The 10,757-nt window shown below is 39.6% G+C and overlaps 2 protein-coding genes across 2 annotated transcripts in view; both read left to right on the top strand.

The window, feature by feature from the left end:
* LOC133521813 (cilia- and flagella-associated protein 52) overlaps positions 1–10,757 on the top strand; it is a 355,058-nt gene that overhangs the window by 115,265 nt on the left and 229,036 nt on the right. The window lies entirely within an intron of this gene.
* Positions 6–10,556, top strand: LOC133521803 (uncharacterized). Its single transcript, XM_061856865.1, has 6 exons — positions 6–485; positions 755–861; positions 2,234–2,584; positions 3,582–3,877; positions 6,938–7,086; positions 10,224–10,556. Exons 1-6 carry the CDS (start codon positions 356–358, stop codon positions 10,373–10,375), a joined length of 1,185 nt encoding a protein of 394 aa, XP_061712849.1. The 5' UTR covers positions 6–355; the 3' UTR covers positions 10,376–10,556.

Here is a 10,757-nt window from a genome sequence, read left to right as displayed (position 1 = left end):
CTTTATGGAAAAAAAAAGACAACACTAATTTTATTTGAATTATTCAGGCTCTTCATGTAGTATTGTGTTGTAATAATTTTAATTGGCCGTCTCGGCTGCGATTATTTTAATAGTGTGTGTACTAAAATGTTTCCTTGATAATTTTATTGAATTACTCTGGCAAAACCGCCAGCCGTTTTTGGGGCTGCCATTTCTGTGTACTTTTAAATTCTACCTTTCTTTTTAAAACTTCCTGGTGAAATCTCATCCAAAATTAGAAACAAACTGTTCACGGCTTTGTTTAAGCCTTGCAATCCTTGCATTAGTAGCTGGCATCATATAAAATCTGGATTAAATCGCTACCGGCTTTTCCGCAATGGGGTCTAAATGGACCGACGAGTCTGCAATTCTGCGGGATTTGTCGTTTGCCCAAGGTCGCTGGGTGCCGGGCGGGATCGACTCTGCCGTCGCCGGCGCGAATCCACCAGTCCACAATATAACAGAAGGTAAGAATATACATCATGTGTATATTTCTGGAACTCTTGGGGCAGCCGTTTTCTGCAAAAGCGACATGCAAATAAATATGTAAAACTGTAATCAAATGAGTTCGTAAAAACAAAATGCATGAAATAAATGTTATTACTTAAATACAAAGAAAACACCCATGACTCAAAAACAAATATTTGTGTGACAGGCAGGGTCAACAAACCTAGGCTAGACAGGTCGACAAAATGTTTATATGCTAAAGTTATTAATGAAAACATGTTGATTTCAGAGACAGAGGAGGAGTACTATCGGCACTGGACGTCTTTGGACCCAGGAGGTACTGGAGACTTCAGCTCAGGCCCAGACTTATACCAAATAAAAACCATGCTGGAACTGGTGAGAACTTGTCATATTTCAATGATTTATTCATTTAAAATGCACTGTATATGACAATTGTAAGGGCTGACTTGGAAAATTCCCGGAAAAAGGGGGCAAGGTCGCCCAGGTACAACTTGGAGGCCGCATCAGTTGGCCTGGGCTGGGCGGAGCTGGAGGAGGCCACACTGGAGCGTGAAAAATGGAAATCCTTCTGAAAGCCCTATGTCCCTGATGAGGGATAACAGGATACCATCATCATCATTCATAATCATGTGATAGTTGTTAGTACAAATGGCAAAATTAATGCCTTATCCCCTGGGGTACAGCTTTGACGACCGGTTTGGCCTAGTGGGTAGTGACCCTGCCTACGAAGCTGATGGTCCCGGGTTCAAATCCTGGTAAGGGCATTTATTCGTGTGATGAGCATGGATATTTGTTCCTGAGTCATGGGTGTTTTCTATGTATTTAAGTATTTATAAATATATTTATATATTATATGTATCATTGTCTAAGTACCCTCAACACAAGCCTTATTGAGCTTACTGTGGGACTTAGTCAATTTGTGTAATAATGTCCTATAATATTTATTTATTATTTATATTTATTTACTAACCTCAAACCACTAAACCGATTTAGATGAAATTTCTTATGGTGATAATTTGAGCCCCAAGGAATGACATAATATTATTGATAAAAATCATCATCATGACCCTACGCAGACAAAGTCACGGACCAAAGATACAGTACCAGCCAATAATATATCACCGTTGAGTGTTTTTGTATTAACCATAGAGAGATAAGAATCTTCTTATTTCTCTATGTATGAACTTATAAACAATATAGGTTAGTTTGTAGATTGCATATTTTTAAATACGGTGAAATACAATATGACCCTCAACATATTACCAAAAAAGCTATAGTAAAAAATTCAAGTTGACCAGACATTCAATTAAAAAACCTCTGAAAAAATCATTACATGAGACCAAATTTTCTCATCGCTCGCACAAAGGACTACTACTTACTAAACTATCGTACACCGTAAAAACATCAATTAAATGATGGTTTAAACAGCGTCCATAACATTGCGGCACACTTAAATGACCAGTAAGCCATAAGCCCAATTCGAGAGCAGCAGCCGCGACCGTATAGCGGGCAGGAGAATGTCATGCCCGGTGACGAAGGTGGGAAATCAGCGCGCTGGTGTCTCAGTTCTTGCCTAGTGTGAAGGAGTTTCAAGCCAAGCTTCATCGTGTGCAACTGCTCCATCTTCCAGGGTCTTCCTCCAGTGCTTGCGGTCTTCAGCCTTTCCTAGTCGGTTGGTGTATGTGTATTATTGGTTGGTTAGTACTGTAGTAAATGACAAATTAATAAATTAATTCTTACATTACAGATGCAAGACGAACATCCTCCCAATGAAGAGTTTTTCTCTGGTCCAATTGAAATCAGAAAACTGAATATCCAAGCGCCCCCCTTCACAAAAACCAAAAGCAACACAAAAGAAAATAAGCCTCCAAACAAGCCACGGCGAGCTCGCAACGTCGCCATAGCCTCCATAATGGCACTAACGCTATCCGAAGAGCCTCTGAAACTAGTTAAGCCAGAGGAGTTTATAAAGCCAATTAAGGAAGATGAGGAGATTACGGAGAGAAGGAAGGATTCTGTTAATAAAGTAACGAATTGGTTGCAGGCCCAGGATATTATGCCAATGTTCAAGAAGAAGTCTTCGGTGAATTCTTTTAAGGTGTGTAAATTTTTATGTTGGCATATAACAATAATTCAGCTTATACACGTCCCGCTGCTAGGCACAAGTCTCCTCTTATGTGCGAGAGGGTTTAGGCCATAGTCCCCACGCTGGCCAAATGCAGGTAGGAGACTTCACATACACCTTTGAAGGAATGAGTGGTAAATATCAAATGATATTCTGTACATAATATGGCCAAATATGGGTTTGAAATATTGCCCCACCCACCTTATTCACCCGATTTAGCACCATCGGACTTTCATCTGTTCCCCAATTTAAAAAAACATATGGGTGGTATGAAATTTTCAAGGAACGCCGAGGTCCAAGCTGAGGTGGATGCCTATTTTAAAGGTCTCAAATGGCTCTGGAATCCAGATGGAACAAGTGCATTCAACTCGACGGGGACTATGTAGAAAAATAAAAATAAATTAAAAAACCTCTGTTTTGTTTTTAATATTCAGGCCGCGAATTTTTCAATCCACCATATATCGATAGTATTTATCAATCTCCGCTCCCTGCATGACTGTGGCACCGCTCTAGTGGGTGTGGTGTTTGTTACATGTATATCCCCCAATACCAACTTCACACATATGTCTGCAAACATTGAAACATTCACCTCTTCGGCCAAGACTTGAACTTGCTAAGTACCTTTTGGAACACTGATCTAATCACTCTGAGCCATCAAAGATTACCAGAAGCGTGTAATTGTTTTGCCGGGGGTCTACAGTATGGGGGTTCTTCAAAAAGGAGTGTACAGGTTTTAAGAGGGTTGGCAACGCGCATGTAACATCTCTGGAGTTGCGGGCGTCCATAGGCTGCGGGGATCGCGTAGTATAGTCGTAGTATAAAAAAATATTTGCATTCGTTCATTTATGTTTGCACGCTTTTGTTACTAATTTAATATTGGGCGCCTTTGTACATCTTAGTGATGTTCATTTTAACATTTACAGTAGACAACCACTTTCTCTCTATTTTACACGAATCTTTATATTTCAAGGAGGAGAAAATAAGCAGCACGAAAGACAAGTCACCGGTCCACTCCAATGAAAGCGTAAAATCTCCACACGAGCAGGGAAGTGTTAAATCTCCGGACGGGCAAGGAAATGTGAAGTCTCCTCACGGGCAGGGCAGCGTGAAGTCTCCGCACGCGCAGTACACGCCGTCCGCCTGGGCGCAGGAGTACTGCCGCCAGGCCGAGCGCCGCGGCCGCGCGCGCGCGCTGCTGCTCCAGGACGTGTGGGGCCGCGCGGAGCGGGCCATGCAGGAGATCGATGCCAGGAAAGAGGAAATAAGGTAAACTGGACTGTACTATTACCGCTGGTTTACTTTCCAAATTATAAATACAAAAAGTGCCAAAGACGATAGCCGTTGGGGAAATTGTATAACAACAGGTAAGTTTTTGAAAGCTCTAGGAACTGTCAGACTTTTGAATACAAAATTGCCATACTTAAATTTGAACATTTTTTGTTTTTTTTTTTTTTATACTACATCGGTGGCAAACAAGCATACGGTCCGCCTGATGGTAAGCAGTCTCCGTAGCCTATGTACACCTGCAACTCCAGAGGAGTTACATGCGCGTTGCCGACCCTAAACTCGCGCCCCCCCCCCCCCCCCCCCCCCCCCCCCCCCCCCCCCCCCTCGTTGAGCTGAAATTATGACTGACTTTATACACTTTATTATTGAATATAATTTAATTAAAAAATATGCAATTTGCATAAAATAATTAGGAAAAAAAGCGCGGAAGAAGTGAAACTTCGTAATGTGGAGATGAAAATAATGCTCTAAAATACATATGGTTTATATTAATTATATTACAGTTTAACTTCAAAAAATATTTTAAATTAAGATTTATAAAATAGATTTAATAATACATATATTTAAATATATATATATATTCTAATATTCCTAAATAACAGAAGATATGAAAAGAAAAAATACAAAAAGTCAGGTTCCACCGAGATTTGAACTCGGATCGCTGGATTCAGAGTCAAGAGTGCTGACCATTACACCATGGAACTGGCTGAGCTAATCGACGAATTTACTCATCACAAACTTACTACTTTATGTTACCGATTATAACGTTAAACGTTTAACGCAACCTTGTTGGAAGTCGCATAAGAAATTACACATCAGTTATTTTGTTGAATGAAATTAAAATTAATATATGGACATTTATAAAGTTAGTTTTTACCTATTAGTATTACAAACAAACGAAAAAGGATAAAAAATGAATACATTTTTGAACGTTTCTGAACAACATTCTTCTAGCCTAGTTGGTAGTGGTCCTGCCTACGAAGTTGTAGGTCCCGTATATTTACGGCGTGGGCGTTTTTTAAAATCCTTAGCGTAGTGAGGGATTTAAGTATTAACGCTTAAAGTGGAAATGAAGTTGTTACAGTGGTTGCTACCATGTGACACATATTGCTTTGTAGATGAAATGTAGGGACGCCGGCCGGCAGCAGGCGGGCTATGGTTCACGTGACCCAATTCCTGGAGTTATTATTTATCTCCTTGGATTTCACGGGCCTATAAATCCCGGTCTTTTGATAGGCTTGCGTGGGGATATAGATCCAACACGTAGATGCCCCTTGGAGAGCTTTAATGTCATGTATTAGAACGCCTGCTGGAACCCGTTCACGGGCGCAACAATAGACACCCATGAACCGGTCGCAGCAGGCATTGGGACTATTGTAGTAAAAATTAACAGTATAACGGTCTATGGATTGAAGTTTGGGAGGACAATGAGATTGGGTTATTGCAAAGACGTCCGGACACCTGCCATAACAATGTTTCCACTAGTTATCGAGGCAGGCGGTGACTCGCCGCCCACTAGATGGGCCCCTGAAACTGCCGTCGTGAAGACGACCAGGAGCAACACCGGTGTGAGCGGCTCAGGGGTGTCGAGAGGTGTACGCCGCTTTCTACCCAGTGGCTGATAACAGCCACTGTGCCAACTCGCGTCTTATGCAAGTTTTCACTTCCACCCCTGGAGCATTTAGCTCTAACGATTCCTCTCTGGACGGCCAATGAAAGCAAGCCAGAGCTGAGAGTCCTGCGGGTCCCCTTGGGGTCCACTCCGACCGACGAAGACACCCTTATTATTTATTATTATTGGAGTTTGTGGGCCTTTGATTGCCACGTAGACCGAGCAGTGATCTATTGTGACAGCCCTTTAAAGTTCATTACGAATGACCGTTGAATCCAGGAAACTTCAGATTCTTTGAGCCGTAATGTTCTGTATCTCATAGGGTTGCAATACGTGCCGCCCTAAGTGGATACTTCTTTTTGACATTAGTGGTCCACAGGAACAGAGAATGTGCATTGCAGTCTCCTCTGACTCCTGGCAGAACCTGCATGTCGCATCTTGTTTCTTTCCAATTTGAAACATGTGTTTGTTCAACTTTCCCTGGAGTTGCAGCTGCAGGGTACTGCCCCGGCGGCATTCCCACACTATTTTCCTCAAATCTTCTTGTTTTCCTACAGTACAGGACATCTTTAACCCTTAAACGCATAGTGTTGCCAAATGTCTACAAAGCATTAGACAGGTCACAGATTTTAAAAATCGAATTTAAATTTAATCATAATTTTTAGTCCTGTATTACTATTTAGATCGTAAATTAATTAGAAAAACTTTCAGATGTTTTATTAAAATCTGCGCAATATTTTAGTTCTAAAAAATTACATTAGTTTTAAGACAAAATGAAAATTTGGAAAATCAGGAAAAGTTGGTGATTTTTAATATGTGATTTAGGCGGTTTTTTTTAGGGTTTGCAATTATTTTATATTTAAAATCATTATCATACGTATATCACAAATAGTGTACCTTTCTGATAGTAGTAAGATTTTTCATAAATCTCTTACTGAAAATTATATATTTACATAAATATGATTTAGCCTATGTACATTTTAACACTGATTTAGCAGTGAAAATCAATGTTTTTTTTTCTCAGAATCAATAAACAATTATAAAACATATACATATATTAATACCAACCAAAAATAAAAATCATGCATTTAACCTTTTGAACGTCTCGCCGATCGCACGCGGCGCGTAATCGTGAACCTTGTCGGTACGCATGAAGGTTGATATTGGGCTGTAGCCGCGCGCGTCATATGACGTCTTTGGCGGTCAAAAGGTTAAGGGTTAAGTTCGCTCTCTTTTACGTTTCACATATGAGGAGATTATTAATTTCGATTTGTATTCTATTTCCCATCTAAAGGTCGGCAACGCACTTACTCCTCCAGTGTTGCGGGTGTCCATGGGCGACGGTAATCGCTTACCGTCAAGCGATTCGTCTGCTTTTTTGCCTCCCGTATAAACAAATATTTAAATGTTCCAATGGATAATTCCAGAAAACAAGAAGCAGCGGCGGAGCTGGCGGCCGAGATTGCGCGCCAGTGCGAGGCGTTAGAAACTACGAGGCTGGAACTCCCGGATACAGAAAATGGCAATAAAGATACGACTGAATCTACCAATGAAAACGAGAAGGATGAAGCGGAAGGTGAATGACAAATTTTTTATTTAATATTTTGGATTACAATTATGGATAGATAAGTGATCTGTATTGTGTAACTGTACTTACTCTCTACTTACTCATATTATTTGAAATAAAAACCGAGACGCCATTAATGCAACATATTCTGTATCAATGGTGAGCAAAGTACGGCCCGCGGACCGGACCGCCGGCGGTCCTATGAAATAATTAGTATATGTATGGTATTGACCTACGAAAATACATAATAGTAGTTTATGTGACTGCTACATAATAAAAGGCATTAAAATACACGAGTGTGGGCTTAAGAAACGAACGAAGTGGGTTTCTTAAAAAGATCACACAACTGTTTTAATGCCTAGTTATGTACAGTTACATACACTATTTTATCTACACACATATTATAAACTTTCTATGAAATATTCACTAACCCAAATTACAGCCTCCGACATCGTTGCCAAATCGTTGCTCTCTTTGCGGAACTCGCGGATATGTGGTGGCGTCACCGAAATATTTTTATCGCTTATTTTACACGAAATTTTTGCTATAGTTACCTTAAAAACAACAAAACATGTTCATTTTATACTTAAAACGAATTAAAAGATAAACTGTACGTCAAATGGCGGTAAATGAAAACTTTTTTTACGCATGTAGTTTTTTTTTAACCCTTTACCAGGCCAAGGGATATATTTCACCCACATCTTATATCGGTTACGGTAGTCAGGTTTTAACTCCAAACCACCTGCAAAATATTTTGTCAATCCCTGAAAATATTATTTTATGATCTTCATTCACAACACGCTTCTAAATTGCGTAATATATCTTTGGCAGCCGTTTAAATTCACTTGAACGCTAATTTCAGTAAACTACGGATAAATTCGAACACTTTTCATAATTTCTATGAAACAGAAGTACATAGGTCGAACAATTTTTTGATATTTTGTAGATTTTGAGTGTTGAAAGCTAATGTAATCGGAAACATTGCTAAATATTCATGCATTATTGTGTATGACCAGAATTAGGATGTGGGTTGACATTATCCCATGGCCTTATTAGAGTTTAACTGTGTGGGAGCTATATTTCCCATGGCCCGGTAAATTGTCTTGTCATGTCATAAAAACTCACGTAAGTAAGTGATTTTTTTTTCAGTGATTGATATAATGTTTCGTAGGAGATTTGGAGTTAAACCTTGACTATTATAACCGATATAAGATGTGGGTGGAATATATCCCTTGGCCTGATCAAGAATATAATAAGACAAAATCTAGTATGACAGTTCATTACTTAGACAGGCGATGGGATAACCTTAACCCACATTTTTATTTCTGGTTTAAAGGAAGATCTCCGACGTTCATAAATACATTTTTTACAAGGCGTTTAATACGGTTGCAACAGCATATAAAGTACGTATTAAGACACGCTGGTTCTTCGGGGCCTGGTAAAGGGTTAAATTCATAGACAAACTAGAGTCGGGGGCCCATTTCCGTATCATTCGATACAAACTAATATGCGCGATATGTCCAAAATTGTATGCAATGGGGTTGGCAACTGTCAAAGGTTTGCATAGATGGCGCCATCATAGCTTGCCCCTGTCTCTAGTTTTGTTCTATGAGATTTGGCTTAAAGTACTGGAATCCAGGTCACAAAATTCCAAAAAAAAAAACAAGAATTTGACACAATTCTAGGGATTGACAGGGCAAGCTATGATGGCGCCATCTGTTTAATACTTCGACCGGCCAACCCCATTGACATTTCATTTCGAACAAAAAGGCATTTCGACTGATATTAGAATCGAATTATATATTAGATTATAAAATCGAATTGCTTTTTTTTCACAGATGTTCCAAATTTAAATGCATAACCAAATCGATTTTGATGTAGTTTTGAAGCTATAACTACATTATCACAGATAAGAAATTTGTTGTAACAAAACAGTTTATCGTAATGTTGGTCATTATTCACGGATTTTGAAGGCATCATAGAGGGTTTATGATAAGTGTGTATAAATAAATTTGCCCACCGCTACTACACTGAAAAAAATAGATAGCCGAACTGGTTTTGTAACTTTACTAAATAACTAAACTACGGTTATAAGAAAATAAACTTTGCATAAATTTACAAACTTATTTTGTAGTGTATACCCAGTACCTGAACACTGATAGCCAAACACGGTTTTGTAACATATAACACATAGTTCGCAAGTCCCAATTTTTGTGTAAACAGTAACCAAAATTTTGTTACAGTTATGCAAACATTTCTTTCAGTGTAAGTTATTCACGTTGGTATAAATGTTATAACGCGGTATAGATCGCGTCATTCACGAACACTCGTATTATTATGTTATTAGAGGTTAGATTTGATAAACCTGCGCGTCATCGTGGATGACACGAACTATAAAGGATATTTTAAAAATAAAAAGCTTGACAAATGCGGTCTATATAATATGGGTATGAGTAAGCTAATGATGCCGGTTCGAATCTGGCCTTTGTCACTTTTTTAGGATTCCGTATCCAAAGGGTAAAATGGGACCCTTTTGTATTGTATTGTATTTGGGCCGTTTTCCGCAACTCGACGACTTGCGCCTATTTTGCGTGATATGTTGGGGGTGGGCTAGTCCTGCCAGCCCAGCTCCTCAAGGAACCCTGGAAATGGGACCCTATTACTAAGACTCCGCTGTCCGTCCGTCTGTCTGTTTGTCCGTCTGTCACCAAGCTGTATCTCATGAACCGTGATAGACAGTTAGAATTTTCACAGATGGTGTATTTCTGTTGCCGCTACAACAACAGATGCTAAAAAATGGAATAAAATAAATATTTAAGAGGGCTCCCATACAACAGACACGATTTTTCTGCCGTTTTTATAGATAATGACACGGAATCCTTCGTGCGCGAGTCCGACTCGCACTTGGCCGGTTTTCTCTAATATAATGACATCTATTTCAGTTTATAACACATTTTAGGGCTTAACCCCCTTATTCATAAACGTCTACTAAAAACAAGCCGCTAATGATCGTTTGTCCCTTTCCATCATACCAATACGTCGGAAAGGGACAAACGATTATTAGCGGCTTGTCAACTTTAGTAAACGTTTATGAATAAAGGGGTAAATCTATAAGTACCTGTTCTTAATTTATTAACATTGTCCAGGTATAGCCAAAGTGCTGCTCCCTCAGAGCCGCCACGAGCTGTTCCCCGGGGCCTGCGCGGTGTGCCGCGTGCTGGCCCCGGGGCCGGCCGCGGCCCGCCCGGCCAGCTCTTCCAAATCTGACTCTAGTTCTATAAGTGATATAGATTTGTAACAAATACAACAATTTAGGGTCTCGGGGCTACTCATAGGATTAGATTATATTAAAAGCTGTTTAAAAATCGATAACTATTACTTATGAAAGAAAAACATTGTAATGAATCGTATATGATTTATAATAGGGTTGTTTCCATCTACCAATCTTAGGGCAGAATAGTATCCCATTAAATTCTTTTGGATTAGTAAGCGGTGGTGGCCGAGTGGATATGACGTCCGACTTTCAATCCGGAGGTCGTGGGTTCAAATCCTGGCTCGTACCAATGAGTTTTTCGGAACTTATGTACGAAATATCATTTGATATTTACCACTTGCTTTTCGGTGAAGGAAAACATCGTGAGGAAACCTGCATGCATCTGCGAAGAAATTCAAAGGTGTAT

Source organism: Cydia pomonella, chromosome 10 (genome assembly GCF_033807575.1).
Source record: "Cydia pomonella isolate Wapato2018A chromosome 10, ilCydPomo1, whole genome shotgun sequence".
NCBI classification, from domain to species: domain Eukaryota; kingdom Metazoa; phylum Arthropoda; class Insecta; order Lepidoptera; family Tortricidae; genus Cydia; species Cydia pomonella.
Note: the sequence above shows the minus strand (reverse complement) of the source record. Positions and strands in the feature narration are given on the sequence as shown.

Bases quoted from the DNA above. Each gene is read 5' to 3' on its own strand.
- LOC133521803 (XM_061856865.1), top strand. From the start codon at position 356: ATGGGGTCTAAATGGACCGACGAGTCTGCAATTCTGCGGGATTTGTCG. The intron at 862-2,233 runs GTGAGAACTTGT...CTTACATTACAG, and splicing joins TAAAAACCATGCTGGAACTG to ATGCAAGACGAACATCCTCC. The intron at 3,878-6,937 runs GTAAACTGGACT...GGATAATTCCAG, and splicing joins GCCAGGAAAGAGGAAATAAG to AAAACAAGAAGCAGCGGCGG.